At 37.6% G+C, this 24,255-nt stretch overlaps 2 protein-coding genes and 2 long non-coding RNA genes across 5 annotated transcripts in view; 1 reads left to right on the plus strand and 3 right to left on the minus strand.

Annotated features, from left to right (window-relative positions):
* LOC127496325 (uncharacterized) overlaps nucleotides 1-4,138 on the minus strand; it is a 45,137-nt gene extending 40,999 nt beyond the window's left edge. Inside the window, exon 1 of the long non-coding RNA XR_007925292.1 lies at nucleotides 4,072-4,138. This is a non-coding gene — a long non-coding RNA (uncharacterized LOC127496325). The remainder of the gene's footprint in view (nucleotides 1-4,071) is intronic.
* LOC127496312 (C3a anaphylatoxin chemotactic receptor-like) overlaps nucleotides 1-24,255 on the minus strand; it is a 154,368-nt gene that overhangs the window by 61,351 nt on the left and 68,762 nt on the right. The gene's annotated exons all lie outside the window — the stretch shown is intronic.
* On the plus strand, nucleotides 4,340-9,291 carry LOC127496329 (uncharacterized). Its single transcript, XR_007925297.1, has 3 exons — nucleotides 4,340-4,488; nucleotides 7,739-7,987; nucleotides 8,475-9,291. It is a non-coding gene; the product is annotated as an uncharacterized LOC127496329 (long non-coding RNA).
* LOC127496307 (C3a anaphylatoxin chemotactic receptor-like) lies at nucleotides 10,033-12,032 on the minus strand. 2 transcript variants are annotated; one of them, XM_051864195.1, is made up of 4 exons: nucleotides 11,841-12,032; nucleotides 11,590-11,653; nucleotides 11,467-11,491; nucleotides 10,033-11,300 (listed from the first exon to the last, which is right to left on the minus strand). In XM_051864195.1, exons 3-4 carry the CDS (start codon nucleotides 11,468-11,470, stop codon nucleotides 10,243-10,245), a joined length of 1,062 nt encoding a protein of 353 aa, XP_051720155.1. In that variant the 5' UTR covers nucleotides 11,471-11,491; nucleotides 11,590-11,653; nucleotides 11,841-12,032; the 3' UTR covers nucleotides 10,033-10,242. The 2 variants fall into 2 exon arrangements, with proteins under 2 accessions (XP_051720155.1, XP_051720156.1); XM_051864196.1 differs by lacking the exon at nucleotides 11,841-12,032 and having other exon boundaries at nucleotides 11,590-11,828.

Consider the following 24,255-nt stretch of genomic DNA (forward strand, 5'->3'; position numbering starts at 1 on the left):
ATGAGCTGCTGTGCTCGGCCTAAGAGGGTGAAGCTTCAAGAGCTGATTCTCTGGTGCAAGGAGTCAGTCATTACACACTATAATGTCAGAAACTGTGAATATATGCTGGAGATTGAGCAGGTATTTTAATTATGGTTATAACTTATATTGTCTTGTTTTTATCCGCTATATTAGTACAAGCCTGTTTACCGATGAGTTTTATAATGTTTATTGTACTTAACACAAAATATGAAGTGTCTGTTTTCACTCTAGAAAATCACTGTAAGAGCTTAGTAAAACAGTGCAAGTGTGCATTAAAATATTATCCATAAACTCTCTCTCCCTTGCATTATCATCAACATACACAGCGAAGTACACAGAAACGCAAATCAACTCTGATGAACTGTAATAAAGTGCTCTAACCTTCATTACTGCCGTATCCATTGTCACTCTGGAGACTGTAAGCTGGATCACGAACAGTTTACCGATCTATCCTTGAGTAACAACTTTTTAGCACAATCTCTGTTTTGTATTGTCCCTTTGTATTGACATTCGTTCACAAAGCAGTCCAGTGTGAAGTGATTCGTGCAGACATAAACAAATTTCGGTAGAGTTGAGGGAGCATTTTCTTCGAAAACAAAATGAATCCACCTCGTCTTCAGCGGCCCAGATTTAGGGAGTAATGGAGAGAGCTATGTGGATTAATTCATCCAGCTACAGAACACCTAAAACGCTTGGGAGATGTTCTGGTCAGTGCAGCAATGGTGGACTGTACAACTCGCTGTGAACTCGCTCAGGGCGGGTCTATGTTAAAACGGCAGTGTCTGTCAACATCCGTGGGCGGGGCCTGTGGCTAATGTGACATCACATTGCCAGGGATCTGGAAACTGCTTGTTCAGAGACACTGCTTATGATTTATTGGGATTAAAAAAAAAGGGTGGTTGGATTTTTATCATTATAGGGTGGTTGTGTACACACACATTTATGTCCAAACACTATGCAAAAGTGAATTTTGCATAATAGGTCCCCTTTAATGACTAGAAACACACAAAGACAAGTGTGCATGTTCATTGTTTAACAAGATATTTCATTAGCAATGAAAGATTTCGGTAACACTTTAGAATAATGGTCCGTTGTTAACAGGTAACTATGCAGGAAGTAATAGTATAGTACTACATTAACACTGAACTTAATACTATTAACTAATATGGAAGCAAGATTAACTAAGCAGTAAGTAACAGCAAATTTAGTACAAAGATAGTTCCTTATTAGGTATTCGATAATTACTAAATAAATATATTCTCATTGAGAACTACTTGTTAACTATGACCAATTAATAAAGAATAACCAATTAATTACTAATCACAAAAGTAACATGCCCTGAAAAGTGAACAATTGTCTTTTTTTTTTTTTTTTTTTTTTTTAAACTCTTAACATGGTCATAACATTTCAGAAGCTTGTGCCTCAAATGGGTTCATTGTGGAAACTAATTATTAATATTATATCCCCCCAAATATGTTAGCTACAGGTTAGTTTGTACATGTTGTTTATTTAAAACTTAAACATAGAATAATACTAATGATGAAAATTTGATTAAAATTTTAAACAATTAGGAAGTGATGCTGACATGCTCATGATTGGATTAGTTCACTATTATGAGCTCTGTTCAGTGTCCGTTAAATATGTCTCCAACTCCAAGAGACCTACCTTTAAGTAACAGTAGCCTGGGGAGGACATCTCTTCAGGATATGAATATAAACATTGATGTTCTCGTCACAAACAATTTGCATCCTTAATGAAGACATTGGCTGCATTTGTGTTGCATTAAGCACAAAACCACATCTTACAGATTACAATGTTTGTTAGAATATCATTAGTGGCTCAAAAAAAAGGTATGGCTGTACGGTGTGTTTCAGATATAAAATTAAATTTAAACTTATATTACTTGTGAAATCCATGTCAACACCTCACTAATTAGTAATTACTCAAGCGTGACCTTGTCATCCCGCAGGAACTACTGGTGATCTGGACCATTATTTTAAAGTGAAAAACATGTTAACCCCTCACTAATTACTCAAGCGCTACTTTGTCATCCCGCAGGAACTACTGGTGATCTGGACCATTATTTTAAAGTGAAAAACATGTTAACCCCTCACTAATTACTCAAGCGCTACCTTGTCATCCCGCAGGAACTACTAGTGATCTGGACCATTATTTTAAAGTGAAAAACCAGGTGCATTTCTGCCTACATACCGGTAAATAAAAGTCATCCAGCTTTGTAAGCTGGTCCTGCTGTTTTGAATATCGATCCAGCTCTGCAGTTCTTTGTAAATTTCCTAGTATGTGATCTTCTGCGGCATACCCTAAAAACACCACATTCAACATTAGTGTAGGAGTTTATAAAATTAATTTAATAAATTATTTATTTTTCTTTACCATTGATATCCATCCCATGTATGCCTCTTTTGTGGTTTCATCGATTTCTTACAGATCTTACACGTCATTCTTGTCTTCATTAGATTATGTTTTTGTAAAGTTCTTATGTTTTGTAAAGTTTTTGTAAGATAATTTTTTTGGTCCCTTTTCTATCCCTGCGATTACAGAGAGAGAGAGGATTTTTTTTCGCAAGTCCCATAACTGCAGGCAAGAATTACCATCTACTACCAACTCTAAACGTTAGTGATGGCGCGTTTTGTACCGGAAGTACTGCCTGAATTATTTTCTATGTTATTTTGTATGTTTTTTAAACGTTTATATTCTTGTAACTTTTTTTAATCAAGTAGTTTTTACTATTATCCTGGTTCAATTGGATAACCTGACTCAGATCAACTGAAAGGTCACAAGATGACACTGATTCAATTTAGAGAAGAAAATGTTAAAACAAAGAACATAATTAAAGTTTTGGAAGGCTTAAAACTGAGTGGATTGATGCCTACGGTCAACTACATGTCGTATTGGGACAACACACTCGAAGAATCGTGTCCATCAGTAGAATTCGCGTGCAGAGACGGAAGCTTCTGCAACGTTGCATTGACGCGTCGTCATACTGGGGTTAGCATATGTGATTCACAATGAGAAGACTGCGCGCAAGAAAGTAGCCCCTAATTGACTAATTGAGGATAGCGACGAAGAAACCGGTAATGTGTTGTGTCATTTATCTTTCGTTGATGTTGTTATTGTGTAATTCAGAGTTCTCGACTGTGGCCCTTGAGATCCAATTTCCTGCAGAGTTTAGCTCAAACTCTAGTCAGTCTCACCTTCCTGTAGGCTATCTTTCTAGTAATCCTGAGGATCTTGATTAGCTTGTTCAGGTGTGTTTGATTATGGTTGGAAGTGGATCTCGAGGGCCAGAGTTAAGAACCCTGCTGTATTATCATCCCTGCTGATTATATAATATTGTTGCTTGTCAGACTGTACGTTCATGATCCTCATATCACACTGTGGGATCTCAGCTGTCATTTATGTCAGACTGTATGACAGTCAAGACACGTTAAAAACGGATGCACGCAGTTTTACATCAACCCATACACGTTCGATGACCGTGAGCTGCATTACACACGGGACTGAAATGGTGGCTAACAAAGAAATCACTACTGTTAATTTTGATCACGGCTTGTCTTGAAAAACAAAGACAATTTGACATTCGTCATAGGAGAAGTCACACTGCAGGACTGTGTGCCAAATCTTCTGACATTGCCAGAATTTCGTCGGAGGTAAAATTTGATCGCAACGGTCATTAATCGGCTGTCTGTGAACATGTCAAACTAGCGATCAAAGACTACAGATTTTAGCCTAGATTATAGGAATCTTTTAGCATTCTCAAAATTTGTCTCAGACGACCAAATCGTGGCTAAAATTGCACAGTGTGCAACCGACTTAATGTAAGTTCAAGGCCATACATATCGTTGTCATTAATAATATTACAAGCATAATTGCACATTCAGTACCTCCAAAACAAATTAGTCAGAAACGTTTATTACAAAAACATGATGTTCCTTTATTGCCTGGTATCCTAACTGAATACCGGTGTGATATTTTTTTTTTAAACTTATATTTCCATATAGCGATGCATCAATGTTACCTGACACTTACCTGAGACGACGGGATGGGAACACGGTAAACTCAGGTGAGCAGCAGGTAAGGAGTCCAGGTACATGAGATGAGACTAGACAAAGGAGTGAGGGAAGTGAGAGTCTTTATAGTGTCCATGGATGATGAGGTGCAGGTGCAGGTGATTAGTATTCAGAAGACTGTGAACGAGTGGGTGGAGCGTGAAGATCCGGTGATGATGCGTTGGTGTTGGTGGGTGTTGGCTGCGACTCCGTGACACAATGTGTGTTTCGTGTGGAAGACACATTCTAAATTATGTTTGACAGATTATTTGTTTGTTTTATATTCCAGCGCAAGCACCAACCCAACAGGTGACCATCAATAAAGTCAAGTTCCTTGAAGAAAAATGCAAAGATGTGGATAATGAGAGGGATTTTCTTTGGAGCAGTTTAACCAATGGTGAGAACTGTTTTAAAGTGTTAGCTATTTGTATTTGTCCACAATTAGTATTTTTATTATTATATATATATATATATATATTTTTTTTTTTTTTTGGCAAACATTTGCTTAAAAACACAATATGTTAGTGTAAAAGAAGAAAACAACTGCTGTGGAATCCGTCTGTGGAAAGCTGGTTTGAAATAATGACTATTGTAAAAAGCACTACATAATGGGTTTTCAGACTGTTCCTTAATCTCCCCAGCAGGAGGTCTCCCTTATTTAACATAGCTAAATTAACTCATCTGCTGATTAGTACCAAAGTCCCTTTCAAGGAATTAGTCTGTTCACTCAGCGGCCATATTTGCAACGCCTCCGAGCAGCTCTTTCGGGCAACCAAGTCCTATCTATTTGAATGGAGGAATCCTGAAATCTCGAAAACTGCTTGGCGAACTCCCAGTTAAATTACATATTTCAAATCAGCAACAATATCTTACCTGAACCGTCCCATAAATGTTGTTTCATATGCTAAAATAGCATTAAAAAAGCCTATTTTTCAGGCTAGACGAGCCAATAGGCACGTGCAGTCCAAAACTTGAGTCTCAGGTTTCTGTGGGAACCTTTAACGGCAGCTGCAGTGACACAATTACTAGCTATCCATGGGTTTCAAAGACGTCACTTCCGCTATGCCCACCGCCATTTTTGTGTCCGACACGGCAACTAACACAGCAGTGCTTCATTGTACTGATGATCATCTTTAGCTTCTAGCGAGCACTCAAACAGCAACACAAAACATTAATAACTATGATTGTGACTGTCATATTAATGACATTATAATTGTATACACTATTGTAATAAAATGTTGTGAATTATTTGGGCTTAGTTGCTGTGTTTTGGCGGGTTGTTACAGGAAGAACGTATCCAGAACAAGAGCTACATTCACGTTTCTTAGTTCAAGTTCATGCATGCATGATTTTGTGCAAATTTAAGTTGTAATATTATGTTTATCTTGTATAAATATTTCTGAATTATCCTATATAGAATGTGTTCTGTTGAGTTAATTAACCTTCTAGCAAAATGGTTCAGTTTATTGGTGTTCTCTTCAGCTTCAGCGCGAGCAGCTCAAACAGCAATGATGTTATCTAAATGAGACTATTTGGGGAAAAATATCGATATTTGGAAAAAAAAAAAAAAATCATCTGTTATTGTTTGTGATCTTTATTTTAGAATGAGGAGAATAAGGTGGATATCTTGCACATGTTCATCGCCATAAACCGAAGAAAGTGTTACCAAAAAATCTATAATAGGGTGACCTTATGTGCCATTTTCCCAGGACGCGTCCTGTCCAGGATTTCTAAGTTGCATAAAATGTCCCAGTTTTGGTTTTGATTTCATATTTGCGGAAGGTAATGACTGAAAAATAATTTGATCAATAGCGTGCATTTTACATAATCGACCAATCGTGGCTTGCGAGAAGGCTGGATCCACAGAGAACGGTCAAAGCATTGCAAATACGACAACATTTTAATGCATTGCATGAAGACTGTCAATAAAAACAGTGGCTTGCACAGACCTCCGTGTAGAAATCGCGTACCTAAATCGCGTTTCGGGGGCACATCGATATGACCACTTTCACGATTAAAGAGGCAAGGGCTCAAGCCATTTTAGGCAATTTAGAAATCCTGGACAGGACGCGTCCTGGGAAAATGGCACATATGGTCTATAACAAAAATATAAATAAAATAACATAAAATTCCTAAATGCAAACAAGTCATTTGACAACATTATTTAGACAATAAAGAAACAAAATGCATGTGCCATGGTGGAATAAATAATTGGAAATAAGGAAATTATTTTAATCAAACCATATGTTGATGAAAATAATACGAGAACAATACGTAAGTGCTAGTTATTAAAAATAATGCATTAATGTTTTTGAAAAAAATGTGAAACATTTTTAATATTACAGTAATAGTAATATTAAAGTAGTATTATTCTTTAATGACTGTTAATGACGCTGAAGCTGAAGAGAATGAATGCCCGTAAACTGAAGCTAGAAGATTAATAACTCAACGGAACACATCCTATATAAGATAATTCAGATATTTATACAAAGGAAAAAATATTACAACTAGTATTTACACAAAATCACGCATAGATGAACTTGAACTAAGTAACGTAGTCAGAATAATGTAGCTGTTATGGATACGTTCTTCCTGTAACAACACGCCGAAACACAGCAATTAAGCCCAAAGAATTCACGTTTTATTACAATAGTGTATACAATTTTAATGTTATAACTAAGACAGCCCCAATCATAGTTATTAATGTTTTGCGTTGCTGTTTGAGAGGAAGATGATCATCAGTATTGTACTAAATCAGTACAATAAAGCTCCGCAGGTTATTAACCTCAACGAAACGCATGAGATTAATCAGATATTTATAGGCTACATAAATGTTATATTACAACTTTTATCTGCACAAAATGACGCGAATGCACAAGTTAAGCTTGAACTAGTTATGTGTTAATCAGAATGATTTCCTGTAGTAAACTTGCTCTTCCCACAACAACGCGCTGAAACAACAACACCGAGAATTCACGACGTTTTATTACAATAGTGTACACAATTATAATGTTATGTAAATGACAGTCCCACTAGTTGTTAATGTTGTGCATTGTTGTTTGGCTGCCAGTGGTGTGGTCCCTTCTGATTGAAGCCAAGAATTCCGCCGATCTAACTCCTTTGGGATCGAATAAAATTGTAGTTTGTGGTTTCTCTGATGACTGTTGTTACAGCTAACAGCACCACATATCCCAGGCATATTGTAACCTTGTTGTGAACTTTCTAGGAGTTTTTCTCTTATCTCCCTCTGGTAGTTGTAGCTGCTGTGACCATAGACCGAAACAGGTCGCGCAGCTGTGACCAGACACAAAAATGGCGGCGATAAAACACAGTGACGTCACATGAAACCCATGGATTAACAAGCTTGATTTTCCAATCAGTGATTGGCTCTTTTACTTAGAAGGCGGGACGTATTCCGCCATATTGCACGTTGCAGCTTCTCCCATTCATGAATAATAGGAGTGAACCGTCTTTCTATATCTATAGTCTTTGTTAGTACACTACTCCATGACCTGAGCTGGGTGTGTCCAATAAGGGTGACATTCAAAAGGTGCAAGAGGGTTCAGGAATGGTTTGACTGCAGTGCACTAATAAAAATTACTCTAAATGATTCTTCATTTTTTTTTTTTTTTTTTTTTTTTTAACAGCCCTGTCAACTAAAGAAACAAAAGAGTCAAAGAAGTCTATTGTGATCACAGATTCTTCTGATGAGAACCATGTACGAGCAGAAAAGAAAAAGTACAGAAAGGGAAGCAAGAAGACCAAAAGAGACAACTCAACTTCTAGCTCCTTCCAGTCCTCATCTTCCTCAGATTCTTACTTTTCTTTATCACCTCACAAGACTAAGAAGAACAAGAAGGGAAAGAAAGCACAGAAAAGTGCAAAAAGCAGAAGAGGTGTGTTCAATGGCCTTTTAGCATTATTTTAATGTGCACTTTACCTCACTTTGTGCTTGCTTCACTTCCATTCCAAAAATTCAAGTATTTGAAATTCCTGTAAATGTTGATAACATGAAAATATGTGACCAATAGGACATTGGCTCAATTTAAAACATTTTATAGTGTAGTGCAAAAGTAAATTAACAGTATATTTTAATAATTTGTATAGTATTATATTATACTGTTATATATTATTATACTCCGAAGCCCTCAAATATGTATGGGTGGCTGTGGTGCTACTTCCATGTAAGGTCTAGATAGATAGATAGATAGATATGCTCAGATTAGATAGATATCCCATGTAGAGTCTCCCTATATGTTTTGAGAATAACTACAAAATGATGATGTGGATTTTAGTGCTATAAAAAGGCATTGAGTGACATTTTTTTTAATTTATTTTTTTATTAATGATGTACTGTAATCTAGAAATTTTCTTCTTTGTCAGTATTTTTACCAGAGCAAGTCATAGGAAGATGGTTGGTTGTCAAAAGGAGCAACCAAAACGGAGGCATACCAAAAGTGCGGTGTGGATAGGAAGACGATTGTCGATACGTCTGCCATTGCTGAGTTGGAAGCCTGTGACATCACAGCGTACAATAAATTACGTGCTGCCTTTCAAAAAGGGCAAAAGCTGTCCGACTTTGCAGACCGTTGCCGGCAGTTGTGCACACAGGAACCAGTGTGCACTGCCATTGAGGAATAAAAGAGAAATGGAGAGCTTATAGACATTCCACAAAAGAATAAATAACATGTTACCAATGGCTGTGTGTACATTTCTAATGTACATTCTCAGTTTATCTTCACAATCTAATTGTGTTGAAGGTTTTTTTTTGTTGTTGTTGTTAAATTTATCCACCATGTTTGGCTCAGTTTTTTATCACATTTTTTGAATGCGTTAATGTTGTTTCATTCCAAAATACAGAATTTTGCTTAGTTTATGGCTAGGTTTCATCATTGTGCCAAATTTAATTTAAAAAAAGTTAGACCCAATCACTGCAGTTGTTTTATGTTGCACAGTTCCTGTGGGGTGACACATTAGTGAAGGGTTAACATGTTTTTTCACTTTTCCAGGCTACTGTTACTTAAAGGTAGGTCTTTTGGAGTTGGAGACATATTTAACGGACACTGATCAGAGCTCATAATAGTGAACTAATCCAATCATGAGCATGTCAGCATCACTTCCTAATTGTTTAAAATTTTAATCAAATTATCATCATTAGTATTATTCTATGTTTAAGTTTTAAATAAACAACATGTACGAACTAACCTGTAGCTAACATATTTGGGGGGATATAATATTAATAATTAGTTTCCACAATGAACCCATTTGAGGCACAAGCTTCTGAAATGTTATGACCATGTTAAGAGTAAAAATAAAAAGACAATTGTTCACTTTTCAGGGCATGTTACTTTTGTGATTATTAATTGGTTATTCTTTATTAACTGGTCATAGTTAACAAATAGTTGTCAATGAGAATATATTTGTTTATTAATTATCGAATACCTAATAAGGAACTATCTTTGTACTAAATTTGCTATTGCTTACTGCTTAGTTAATCTTGCTTCAATTTTAGTTAATAGTATTAAGTTCAGTGTTAATGTAGTACTATACTATTACTTCCTGCATAGTTACCTGTTAACAATGGACCATTATTCTAAAGTGTTACCGATATTTCATTAGCAAGAATTGCTGAAATGTGCCGTCATTCTAAAAACCATAAAACAGACTGCACAGAGACCAGATAGTGTGCTTCAATCTCGTTCTTGTGATACATGGAAGTTAAAGCCCATGGAAAATATAGTGCAGTTGTTTCAACCTGCGTTTTCAAGTTGAAACAACAATTTTACTTGTTCATTCAACTTTTAGCCTAGTTGAGGACAAAAAAAATCTTCATTTTTCTTGTTGTCTGGACAATCTATAAAAATGTGGTTATGTCCACACACACACATACACACACACACACACAAAGTTTGAAATAAGTAGTCATTAGTGTAGTCATTAGTCAATAATATATACATTTTTATGTTAAAAAAATATGTTGTTGTTGGCACATCAGCTTCCATCATTCATCCTCACAAAAAAACAAACAAACAAAAAAAGCAACAACAGTATTTTGTCTACACAGCTTCTTTATAAATTAAATACATTACATTTTTCTTTTTTGTAAATGTAATTTAATAAATGTAAATTTTGGACTCTGTGAATGTTCCATTTAACCCACAAGTGTCAAAGATTGGGTCAATTCTATTCCTGTTCCACTCTGCGAATGAGATGTGCATTTGGATTGGGAATGTTGTGAGAGGAGAGCCAGGTGTTCCTCTGCGAATGCACTCTCGAACACCATCACTAAAGACTGCTTGAGCTTTCTCTGAAAATCTTCACACATGAATACGTACAAGAAGGGATTCAGGCAGCTGTTCAAGTAGGCAAGACCGATTATGAAGAGCCCTATCTGGTCGAAAACCTTCTTGAAGCTGTTCAGCTCATCTGATGGGTTTGTCACATTCATTTCACGCAACCACACTTCAATGAATTTGTGAACATAAAAGGGAAGCCAGCAGAAGAAGAAGGACAGGATTACAGCCAGGATAATACGGAAGGGTTTTAGTTTATTTTTTTTCCGGAGGTGCTTAACTCGTACTCCGATCGCCACATACGAAGCGGAGATTATGACGAACGGGAGGAGAAAACCCACCACAAAACGGTACACTACCTGCCTCTTGTATGTTTCTAGTTTATGAATGCCAAGTATGCACTTTGTTCGTTGTGCAGAAATTGATGTTTTCCGAGAGATGACTAAAGGCAGGCTACAAGCGACTGACGCTAACCAAATAAGCAGGCAAATTATCCTTGCTTTCAGGACTGTTCGTTTGGTCCTGGCCCACACCACCACCCAGGTGGACAGGCAGCGGTCCAAACTGATCGCTGTCAGCAGGAAGGTGCTGGCAAACATATTCAACACGGTCACCAGGCTGCTCAAGAAGCACATAAAGTTACCAAAAGGCCAGTCGAACTCACGGTATTCGTAGATTATATTAAAGATCAGGAAGAATGAAAACAGGAAGTCTGCTACCGCCAGGTTCAGAAACCAGATCGTATTGACAGTGCTTTTCATTTTGAGGCCTGTGATGTAGATGACCAGTCCATTGCCAACAACACCAAACACACATATTATACAGTGGAGGAAAATATTGATTTTCCTTAAGGAATTTGCTGTGACATCTGCATTGCTTGTTGATGCCGTCATATTGGATGGGGCTACAGTTTGGTCTGAAGTAAGAAGAAAAAAAAAAAACAATGGCTAGAAACACAAAAACAAGTATGCATGTTCATTGTTTATCTAGCCTATTTCATTAGCAATACGGAGAATAGCAACAGGATATTTCAAAATGTTGTTCATTGAAACTGCTGTATCATTTTGGTAAGAACAACTTACTCATTTTGACTTTTTGTTGAAGAGGCTGAAAAAAAATATACACAAAAAATGTTAACCAATATTTTTTATCCAAACTCTATATGTAAAAGCATTTTTTAACCTTTGAAGATGAATTCAACATACATAGGTTGCTTCAGGTGATGTTTAAGGACTGTTACAGGAACAAATTATAGTTCACTTAATTCATCTGGAAAGCATTAAGGAAGTAAACGTGAGAAAACTTACAAAAACTTTTTAAGAAAAACAAACAAAAAAAATACTAAGTGTAAAAATAAAAACATAATGCAGAAACTGTTAAACATGTTAAAACATTTAAACTAAAAAAAAAAAAAAAAAAAAAAAAAAAGAGCCTTATGTGAAAAGTTTAATCTTACCAGTTCTCTCTGTAAATAATAAGTAATGCGAGTTGATAGGAAACCGGTCAGTATTCTTTACTCATCATCCCCTTGCACTCAGTTAAATATCCTTATAAAGCTTAAAGAGGAGGGGACGCTCTTTTTACGTATCATATTTACTGGAAACCCAGAAATTGCAATTGCATATTCGATTGCCTAATACTTTCTGAAGTTTGTCCAAGTCAAGGTCACTCTGTAATAAAACAGTATAGTCCTGTCGCGGCTCATTAGAGGGACAATCAGATCAATCAGACAATCATTCTTATGAAATAAACCATTCTTATGCCATGGGTCTCCATGACTTACTAGAGATATAATTCTAGTTAAAATCTTACATTTCAATATATGTTTGATGTTTATTAAATAGTTTAATAAAAAATACAGGTTAAGACATATAAAACGTCTCCTTGAGCAATCAATGTAAGATAGCATTTATTTTGTTGTCTGGTTTCTATTTTCTTTCAACACCTGCTTTACTAGCATTCGCCATAAGAGGAACTGTATTTCAGTAATGGCAATTCTCAATGCGTTGTTGATTTTACTACAGACACACACATCAGACTTGATGATTTATAGTGCTTATGGTTCAGGGTCGGTAAACCAGGGTTTCATCAAATCTAATTTAATGCTTTTTAATGCCAATTTTTTATTTTTTTTAATGCCATCTATATATGCCACTAAATGTCGATAGATGACGTCATACGGCAATTAGAAAATTCATCATGTCATTGTTGTATTCGCATTCTGCCAAGTGTCAGTCCTTTACATTTGTTTGCTTCTCTGCTGCTACCCTTTTGCTCACATAATATATTTTAATACAGCCAAATTCCCAATAAAATTGTTTCATCTATGTTTTAAATATTTTTTGAAAATACAAATATGAAATGTTGGGGGGGAAATTATACTTTTAAAAATGAAACTAAACCACCAGTAGGTGGCGGCAAGTAACCGTCTTAATGAGTGAGTCGTTGATTCATTAATTCAAACGATTCATTCCAATGGCTGATTCATTCAAGAATGAGGCAGCTGTTTATGAATTGGTCATTTAATCTTTGACTCAACTGATTCGTTCAAAACGCTGAATCATTCAGTAATGAAAACAAGGCTGAGTGTTGTGCTTTGGTTCTGCTGTGATCTTTGTTTGAAACTATTTTTGCTGCTAAAATAGAACAAAAACAGTCAATGTTCCTTCTAAAATGTAAGTGGCTTAATATTAACTACTTGTTAATTGAACTGTTGTATAATATCAGTGTCACGTTTTTAATCGTGATGCTGTTTAGGAAAACAGCATTCTTGGTTCTTTGCTCATGTTTCCATTTCTCCTCTAAATGGTGCGCGAGTCTCAGCACAACATTGTTATCGTCACTACATTATACAGCCTATTATTATCCACTATCGATCGCCACTAACACTAAATGTAATAAAATCAGTCATACTCGCGTTTTGGTGATTCCCAAGTTGCTGTTTTTTTCTTTTTTTTTTTTTTCTCTTCATAATAAACCAGCACTAAAATCCTGATTTATAATTGAGACGTTGACAAAATCACCATACACATAAGATAAAGACATTTGCTGTGATTTTGGCTATATGTACACGTAAAATGATCACTCAAGTTGCAATAGTATCGATTTTATTTGTTCTCTGACAGAGCGCATATCCTCAACTGAATGCGCTGCTGAACCAGAGAGGTGCGCCTGCGGCAGGAAAGTAAGACCTCGCGCTCATGCGGCAGTAGGCCTACCGGTCTCGGAAGCTAGATCAGGTTAACAAGTCGCTATATTCGTCACAACGTGCTTTCTTAGAAAAAAGTCGAAAAAGGGGCACTGATGCAGCCTTCCGTCGAAAAAGTCGAAACACTGATGCAGCCTTCCGTCTCCAGGTCCCAGCCCGCCGCTGTCCAAAACGGCGTTACGGCAATTTTGCACCGGCCGGAGGCAAGTAGCTACCAAACTGGTTCCGTGTGCGTATCACACCAATGTACATATTTTGCGATAGCAAATCAAAGTTATTAATTCTCCAAAGTTATTAATTATTTTATTCAAAATAAACGTAGTATTATTTTTCTTCAAAACTATCTAAAAAATTTAATGCCTGTAGAAATAAAATTTAATGCTTTTTAATGCCATTTAAGGCCTTAATTTTCGCAAAATCCATTTAATGACCTTTAATGCTTTTTAATGCCCCGCTGATACCCTGTAAACACTGCTCTACTTAATAGAGCATAACCCAGGTTTCTCCATTCACAATGGGAAATAATTGGCTCTGATCATGTGGTGATGGATGGAGAGATTTATGCTTCTGTATTTTATTTATTCTTCACATTCTTACAATAATAGAGCCCATACAATATAGCCAGTGTTGGAGCTGCCCTTTAAAACATGATTAGTTGCCATAGTAAAATCATGGTAGGTTTAAGGCTGTGACTTTTGTGTTATGCCTAAAAATAAAGTTCAGACAGAATTTAACATAAAAATGTTTTTTTTTTTTTTTTTTTTTTTTTTTTTCGGTATTTATAAAAAATAAAAAATAAAAAATATTGAGGAAGATTGCAGACAGAATGTTTCAGACTTTCTTCAGTTTTGGTGATTGAATAAACATTAGAAAATGTATAGTAGCACTAAATTAACAGAAGCCTATTACAAACGATGCTTAATGTCAATAAACATGAAATGCAGTAAAAAGGTAAAACTAAAAAATGCTGAAAATATTTTTCAATGTTTAAATATTTCCCCAAAGCCACTTAAGTCAAGTACACAATAAAACATTAGTATGTTTCCCCACAGAAAGTATAAACAATACAAAACATTTTAGCATCCCAACCACTATAGATGCAACAACACAGTGAGTCCACCAATGGTGTGAGTTTGGGGCGGGACTATCTGTTTGTCCAACCAATGCAAAGAGGGCGTGTTCTCCTGTCTGAAAAATCATTTTAATGGCACATAAATTTACATTTCTTCAGAAGAAATATGGTTTTGAACCTGATCTGGCATGGGAGCAAAGTGGAGAGCTTGTTAATACACTTTATCAGACTACTTCAGTCTAATACAAGGAATGAATATCTTCAGGACTGATTTTCTAAAAGCTCGTTTTGTCGTCCTTGTTTGTTGACGACATGGTTGTGTTGTTCGTCTTGAGACTTTGTGATTCTGAGAGGCAGTTTACAAAAGGTCCTATGTCATATATTACTTTCAAAAAGTCACTCCTCCCACCAGGGGGCATCATGTCCTATTCTCTATTTTATGTGTAAAATGCATGATTTATGTATGTTTTACTGAGTATTTTAACATAAAATGAATCGTTTACATAAAGTGTAAGAATAAACAAGAATAATTTTAACCCAAAACAGCATTTTTCTCTTCATTTTTTATTTTATTTTATTTATTTATTTATTTATTTTTGCTGCCTACAGCTTAAATTATGAAATTAGCCCTCTAATAATCGACTAACCAACTTTACAAGTCCGCTCGCTCTATTAGCCTAGTCCTAGATAAATGTGCGCCATTATTAGGTGCATATCCAAGTGTTTGTGTGGAGAGCGCGCTTATTGCATGACAAGGAGGTGCCGGTAGGCCTACTTTACTCATTTTGACTATTTTTTTGGAAGAGGCTGGAAAAAAAAAAAAAAAAAAAAAAAAAAAGCCTTAAGTGAAAAGGTTGATCTTACCAGTTGTCTCAGTAAATAATAAGTAAATAAGTCAGTACATGTTTCTTCACTTATCATCCTCTAACACTCAATTAAATATCCTTTTAAGGGTAAGAGAAGAGGGGATGCTCTTTTTGCTTATCATATTCACTGGAAACTCAGAAATATCCAATTGCATATTCAGCTGCATAATCTGAGCATAGGTCTGTCCAAGGTCACTCTGTAATGAAACAGTCTAGTCCTGTCACAACTCATTAGTGGGACATTCAGTCGCCTCTGGACTCACTCGGGACCGAGGACGGGAGTCGCCTCTGGACTCACTCGGGACCGAGGACGGGAGTCGCCTCTGGACTCACTCGGGACCGAGGACGGGAGTCGCCTCTGGACTCACTCGGGACCGAGGACGGGAGTCGCCTCTGGACTCACTCGGGACCGAGGACGGGAGTCGCCTCTGGACTCACTCGGGACCGAGGACGGGAGTCGCCTCTGGACTCACTCGGGACCGAGGACGGGAGTCGCCTCTGGACTCACTCGGGACCGAGGACGGGAGTCGCCTCTGGACTCACTCGGGACCGAGTCCCATCTTAAGAAGGGACTCTGGACTGGCGGCCATCTTAGGAAGGGACTCTGGAGATGGGGACTGGCGAACAGGGAACTTCATTAAGGTAGTTTAAACAGAAAGGAAAGGGTCCCTTACTATGGTTATCAGGTCAGTATCTCGAGGGAAGAGGTTCAGGCATGGAGATCATGGTGACAGGCGTGGATGAGGGTGACTGTGGTTGAGTGGCGGTGGTGTTTATCAACCTCACCGACTGTGAGGGAAGAACCACTCAACCACAGCATATAATCAACATGTGCCAGGGAACATGTTGCTGCCGCTGGGACCTGCTGGTACATATGGTCATCTAACCCACCCCAAATGACGGTCTTCAGGGTGTCATCGTTCCAGGACACCAAACAAGAAAGTTTGAGGAACTCCTTAACATAGTCCTCAATCGGGCGGTCATCCTGGAACAGGGTGAGCAGACGATTAGCGGGCACAGTATGAGAAGTGGCAGATGGATCATATGGTCGATCCCTGCTAGAATCCATGGTGCTCTGCATAAGGTCTGTTCTTCTGTCAGGGACACAGACGGAGGCAGACAGGTAAGTGCAAAACAGGTGTTTATTTAAACAGAGGCACGGACACTGGTGTAGTGTCTGGCGATATAAACACAATTGTAAAAGGCAATCATCCATGCAGGCCCCATAAGTTCTGGCTCCCCCACTGAGGGCGATTACCCCATCTGCTCCATTTGCTCTTTACACACATTTCAAAGACACTTAGGAGACAGGCCACTAGAACCATACATTGTCTATAAAACTGGATTCTTTGCCATTAATTCATTGACAACCTCGTCTAAATGAATGAACATGCATTTCCCCAGTACATCTTGTGTATTATTACTGTTTGTATATTGTTCTTTCGTATGTTGTATAGTGTTGTGCATGCCTGAAAGTTGGAACTATGAGTTAATGTATTTCATCTAGGTGATGTTTACTATCAAATTACTCCTTATTTAATGACTCACATGTTGGTGGACATCAAAATATCATAGAATGCATTTGTATGTTTGTTATATTTATCAGAGTATAAATGGACACAAACCTACAAACCCAGGCAAATGAACTCACTTTCAAACAAAGGAAATCCCCCGCCAGAGAATTGCACCTTTCTCATCGGTCAAGCCATGACTCAAAGGTGTCAACTGTCTAGAGAGTTCAAAAAGCCCCCACGAAAAAAAAAAAAAAAAAAAAAAAAAAAAAAAAAAAAACCACACTTAGTTAGTTCTTCTGGTTCTTTGTTCTTGTTTCTATTGATACTATGTGGGGGGCCCACTCGGCCCGAGCCGGGCTGGTAGGCCTCCATTTCACTTCAAGCCATGCACAACTGCAGCGACCACAAAAGGGTCAAATTAACAGTGCAAAGTTTGTCTTCATTTTCTTCATTCAACGCCGAAGATATTGATTACAACTTCCACGCCAGCGGACCGAACCATCAAGGATTTCTCCTGAGCCTGCAGATCCGGACAGCTAAGGCATTTGCAAGTATCATTTGAACACTAAATGGCAATTTAGTATTAAGATTGTGAACCCCTTTTAACAAAGGTGCTTTATAGTATTGAAACTGATGGTTCATCCAGCAATTGTTAATTTACTCTTTCCATTGTTTCATTCCCCGGTTATGATACGGTTCAAATTAAATTTTCCACTCTCTCACTGCGTGAATGGTATGTTTGTGTTTGTTTAGTTATGTGTTTGTGATTTAGTTAAATAAAACTTCTGTGCACACTCTTGCGAGTTGATTCTGATCTGCTTATGCAATGTCCCTGATAATGAGTCGATCACAGCTATGTACTAAGAAAGCGATGTTTTTCTGTGGCCACGGAAAATATCCTTTCTATAAGAGTTGATAGACGATCAATACCGAGTGTTCGCTGGTCGAACAGATTAATTGATTGTAATATCAATTCAGCTACATTAAGTTAATTTGATTAACTGATTCAAATATTTATAATTAATCATAATGAGTTATGACTAATTATTAATACTTCCCCTTTTGAGCTAATAAATTTGCTACACTGGCAAACAGTGAATGCAGGTGAGTCAATGATCAAGCACTTTGGAACAGTCACTTAGCTGGAGAATTAATAGATTAATGTCTTTGCAGGTGAAGGATCCATGGGGAATGGATAGCAGACGACGGAAGACCGATGGACAAGGATACGGAAATCTCAGGTGAGTAACAGGTAAGGAGTCCAGGTGTGTGAGACGTAGTGCTTGCCATAGACGTTGTGCTTTCCATTGACAAGACCAGACAATGTGATGGAGTGAACATGGGGCTTATGTAGTGGTGTGCTGATGAGTGTTAACAATGGTGATAGCTTGCAGGTGCAGGTGATTGGTGAGTGAGTGCAGGTGAGGAACCAGAGGGATGCTGGGAAATGGAGTCTGGGGAAGGTGAGACAGACGGTGACTAAACTTGACATAAATGGTAAACTTGTCCCTCAAATCTGATTGGTTGACTGGAATGTTGTTCCAGGATCAACAAAAATGTTGATCCAGGAACATGTTGTACTTGGTGAAATCACGTTTACCTGATTGACTCACCCTCAAGCCATTCTAGGTGTATATGACTTTCTTCTTTCTGATGAACACAATCAGAGTTATATTAATAAATATCCTGACGCATCCGAGCTTTATAATGGCAGTGAAAGGGGACTACGAGTTTGAAGGTCAAGAAACTGCATCCATCCATTATAAACGTACTCCACACGGCTCTGGGGGGTTAATAAAGGCTTTCTGATTCTGATTCTTGACCCTTTCGTATTTCATTGCTCAATGTTTGTCTATCCCTGAGATAACACACTTGTGAAACTGCACATTTAATGGGAAACATTTATGCAAATGCTATAAAAAAATAAAAAATAAAAAACATATGACAGAAGCCCAAAAAGGCCTGAACTGTTTTTTCCTTTTAAGTCGTTTGACTCATACTGCAATAGCTATATGCAGACACAATAATTCAACGTGATCTCATGAGAATACGTGTGTATTTTACGGAAAGTGTGGTTCTACCACACGTACATTTACTTACGTGTTCATACACACAAAAACGTACAATATTGACGTATTTATAGCACTAAAACATAAAAATACTTTTTTATAGTATTAACAGCAATAAAAAGTAAATCATTTTACGTATCCAAGTGTGAATGTGTATGAATTCCCATGTATTAATATTAAAATCGCGGCATTAATGTTTTAAATCTGTTGTACTCGATTGTCATATCAATACATGTTTTTAGTCGAATTTATTGAATGCAGTTTACTCATCTTACATTTCTGTTCGTGACTTATGCTGCAAACTCGTTTCGAAGGATTACATAATGTTAAACAAGACTACACTTTGAAACCTTAAAATGAATAAAATTTCTATAACAAGTCATTTTCTCCTATGCAGTGACTGACAATACAACCATAAGATACACCAAAGCTCAACATAAGTAAGGTAGGTGTAGGATTAATGTTATTAGGGATTCAAGCGCGTAGCGCTGAAACCCTATTGTAATTGTTAAATTTTCCAAGGATCAGCATTCTCCCCTAAAAGTGATCAGGCATACCAAACCGTAAGTCGTAGAGACTTGAAACTTTGAGGGCTGGTAGTACCCTTACCACCTACAACGTCACCAAGGCTCGCCCTGATCGGCCTGACAGGGGCACTACAGCAGTCAAAAGTATGAAATGGCTCATAACTACTGAACCGTTAGGCCTTGGCTCAAGTGTCTTTTTGAAAAACCTACTTTTGCAAACTAGTCCTAGATTTTTGACCCGATTGGAACCAAACTAGTGCAGAAATGTTCTCTGGAGTCTGAATATCAATAATTATCAAAAAAAGTTGCAATTTTGATTCACGGTCGCTAAGGGGCACCAAAACAAACGATGAGGGCGGAGCCACTTTTACTAAAATGGCTATAACTCAAGAACGAAATGAGATATTTGCACCAAACTCAGTACACATGTGTAGGGCCTCAATCTTTGGTCACAATAAAAAAATCGCATCGATTGGACATTAGGTGGTGCTATAACTTGAAAAAAATCCCATGAAAGCTGTAACTATGCAACCGTTAGTCCAATAGAAATTTGCCATGCAATATGCGTATCATTTGATAGATCTCCTCATGCTGAACAACTTTGCCTCAAGAATCAATGCTGTCAATCAAATCATTCATTAATTATTCACGACTATCTGAAAAACCTACTTTTGCGAACTAGTCCTAGGTTTTTTGCTTGATCGGAACAAAACTGGTGCAGAACACTCTCTAGATCAATGATTATCAAAAAAAAAGAGTTGAACTTTTAGATTTACTAGCCTTACCCTTTGGGTCGCTATAACAGGGTCATTTAGAAAATGGGCATGGCAAAATATACTCAAAAGCCTATATATTTTCCATCTATGATCTAAGTGCTTAAATGCTTGCTAAATTAAATATAATACCTTTTTGTGTGCTTAAAGGCCTTAAATGCTTGAACCCTGATAAATGCTGCTTGCAGCTTTAATATTTTCACTGAAATTGTCATTTTCCTACACATTTCTGTCCATTATGTTTTATTCTTTTAATATTCTGTATGAAATGGGTATGTTTAGGGTCGGGATGGGGTTTAGGGATCTTACATTTATCTACAAAATGATAAAAGGGAAATTATACATATATCTTTGATATAAAAGATTCATATACGTTTCACGTTTTTTTGCTGTAAGTATTTTTATGTTTTAGTGCTATAAGTTAATATTGTACGTTTCAGCACCTTTCTAAACGTACAGAAATGTACGTTTTGTGTCTTTGAAAGTTACATATTAATACATACGTATTAACAATGAGACCAGGCTGAATAATTAGGAAGGGGAAGAAAGCCCGCCATGAATGCAAATATGACCAGAAGCCTAATGGTTTTTATGTTCCTGTTAACATTTATTATAGTGTAAGGAATACTGCAGCCAATGGATAAAACCCACACAAGTGTACAGATGATCCTGGCTTTGACTAGAATTCATTTATTCTGAGCCCACACGATCGTGCACAGACATCGGTCCAAACTGATTGTAATGGACTTTCCCTTTAAGTCGCTTTGCTTGGCGCCACCACTAGAGGGAGCAATAAACGTAGAGGATATAAGTGAACGGAAACCGAGTGAGAGTAGTGCACGTGTGTTTTCGAGTTCGGGAAAATGCTTCATGCTTTTAGTATCCCTTTGGCAAGCAGAGCGAGATATGTTTGATTGTTTTCCATGTATTTCGTTTTTGTGATACTGTTGTTGATTAATTTGAACAATGCCAAATGTGTAGTTAATGTAATGATTGTTTGTTTATATTGTGAAAGTTGTATTTTTCTTTATTTATGTTTCTTTATTTGTTTTTTTTTTTGTTTTTGTTTTTTTTAGTTTTTTTAGTTTTACGGTGCTAATTGGTGTTATGGTGCTGTGATGCTATTGTTATGATGCATGGAGAGAATTTGCAACAAAGAATTTAGACAACGAATACTTCAGCAATGAAGATTATTGCATCTGAGAAAAATAAATCGAAGGCACGAGTCAAAAACTCTCTGCCTCTTTTCTTCGACGCCGAAGGGCCGCTACACTGATAGTGGTCAGAATAAAAATGCTTCCAAACATATGTAGCATTATCACAAAACGGAGAACCCTGCATATGAAGTCGCTGATATGGTGTCCTTGAAAGTACAGGGTGATGCTTAAAATTGGTGAGAAGGTGAAGACGAAGTCTGCAGTCACCAAGTTGAGAAACTATGGAGTAGACCGACGTCCTCATTTTATAACCAGTTACAAATATGACGTTTCCAACGAGACCCGCAAACAGAGGGCAATGGAAAGGCATGCACACAAGACTTCAGATACCAGCATGCCATCTGATAGAGTGATAGAATTATGTATCATTATTTTGGTCTGATTTGGTCTCCCAAGCATACTACAAAAAAAAAAAAAAAAAACATATTCACACAATTACACTGAATGATGAAAAAAGAAAGCACCCAGTACAATATCTTTATACTTTCTATAAGTAACATGTATGTGCTGAATGTATGTATGTATGTATGTATATATATATATATATATATATATATATACATAAATATAATTTATATATGTATACACACCAGAACCAGACCCTGTCATGGCCAGCACAATCTCCAGACTTGAAATTCCAAGAAAGATGGAATGTCACAAGCCATCAAGTAAAGGTGAGCTACTTGAATTTTTGTTCCAGGGGTTGCATAAAGTCGCTTAACAGTAATGTGACCGACTGATAGGGAACATGTAAGACACATGAAAGCTGTGTTAGGAAATCAGGGTTATTCCAACAAATATTGATTTCTGAACTCTTCTGAAGTTAAAACATTAGTATTGTGTTGTTATTCGAGGTCTGAAAATATGGCATCTTCATTTTTCTTCATAATTTTCTGCAAATACATGCTCTAAAAGACTTCTTCTTTTTTTTTTTTTTTTTTACTTGAAATTTGGAGGAAATGTTGTGAGTAGTTCATCAAATAAAACAAAAATGTTAATTTTACCCAAATAGCAAATTCAAGGAAACATCTCAGGTTACTCATGTAACCATGGTTCCCTGAGAACAGGGAATGAGTCACTGCGTCGAAACGCTATTTGGGAACCGGTGTCTGAAATGCTTATCAAATCACGGCAATCATATTGACCGGTGACAGCCTATAACTTCACTAGTAGCGCAACCCGGTAGAATATAAGGGGCGCCTAGAGAATATGTCATCCACTTATCGTCTGAAGGGACTGTTCAGCAGGCGGCCCTGAGGCATGAAGACGTCTCGTTCCCTGTTCTCAGGGAACCATGGTAACCATGGGAACATCCCTTTTTAAAGGGAACTCGCACTGCATCGAAACGCTATTGGGGAACAATATACCCACACCGCCATGCTGAGGGTCACGAATAGGCTGTCAGTGACAGCATTCCCTACGGCCAAAACACAAGCTATAAGCCTCAAAGAGGCCTCCATCAAAAAGATTGAAGGCCTACCAAGGCTGCTCAAAGTCTTGGAACCAACAACTTCAATAGAAGGGGTCCCTTTAAGGGAATGTGGCCAGGGGGCCAGAAGAAGCCCCAACCAGTCACTTCTCAGGGGAACACAGTCAACCCCAAATGCCACCAGGGAAGCCGACCTGGTCTTAGTTTCTCTAATAACTAAAACTTTGCCTCAAAGAGGCGCCCAGTAAGAGGGACTGCAAAATGACAGTAAACCAACTAACCGGATCATAGAGACAGGCATTCTGGAGAGCAGGACTTAGCATAGCGCTTTACAACCCTTGCAACTGAGGGGAGTTATATTGCTCTATCCTAGGATCTACAGAGCGCTTGTTTTTCAAAGCACTGAGGAGGCCGTGCACTCTAATAGGGACCCTTGTGAGGGGAGTACTCCCAGCCTAAGGGCTAATCTGACAGGGAGGACTCACGAGAGGCCTTCAGCCATCTGACCAGACTTAGGGAGCTAAGCACTCTAAAAAAATGACCCTCTAGATGAGGGGGATACTAGGCTCGACCTAACAGGTAGACCGGACCGTAGGCTTGAATCAGAGAGGCTCCCAGTTTTTACCTGCATTTAGGCGTTTTTTATAGGCCTACATAACATATTATAATATAATATAATTTGACAGTGGTAGTAGTGAGTAGCCATGTATGGTTTTACTTGTGGTTATGTCTCACTGTCAGAATATTTTCATTTAATATTTTCATTTGTCGAGTGTGTCTCACCTGTTTTCCTCTCCAGTGTCCTGCTGCCTGCGTGTTCCTGTCGGGACGCTGACCGAGGTGCTGTGTGTAACAGCTGGGGCTGTCTGCTCGCTACTACCTGTCTGCTGCAAGTTCAAGTTTGCTGTCTGCGTTAAGAGACGTTTTCCTGAGTTCCCAAGCCTTTGCCTGAGTTATTTCCAGTTCTCTGTGCAGCTACATCTTTCTGCCTTTGGACAGCAGACTGCCTAGGTTAATTATTGAATTGAATAAACCTTATTTCCTGTACCTTTGCTTTTGGGTCCTCTGTCCGCTACCTGACATTTACATTATACTTATTAATTATACACATTTACAGCAGATTTACTTCACAAATAACTGATAGTCAGGACCTAAATATGACTTTTATTTACAAATTCAGCATTAGTAACTTCCTT

Source organism: Ctenopharyngodon idella, chromosome 15 (assembly GCF_019924925.1).
Source record: "Ctenopharyngodon idella isolate HZGC_01 chromosome 15, HZGC01, whole genome shotgun sequence".
NCBI classification, from domain to species: Eukaryota; Metazoa; Chordata; class Actinopteri; order Cypriniformes; family Xenocyprididae; genus Ctenopharyngodon; species Ctenopharyngodon idella.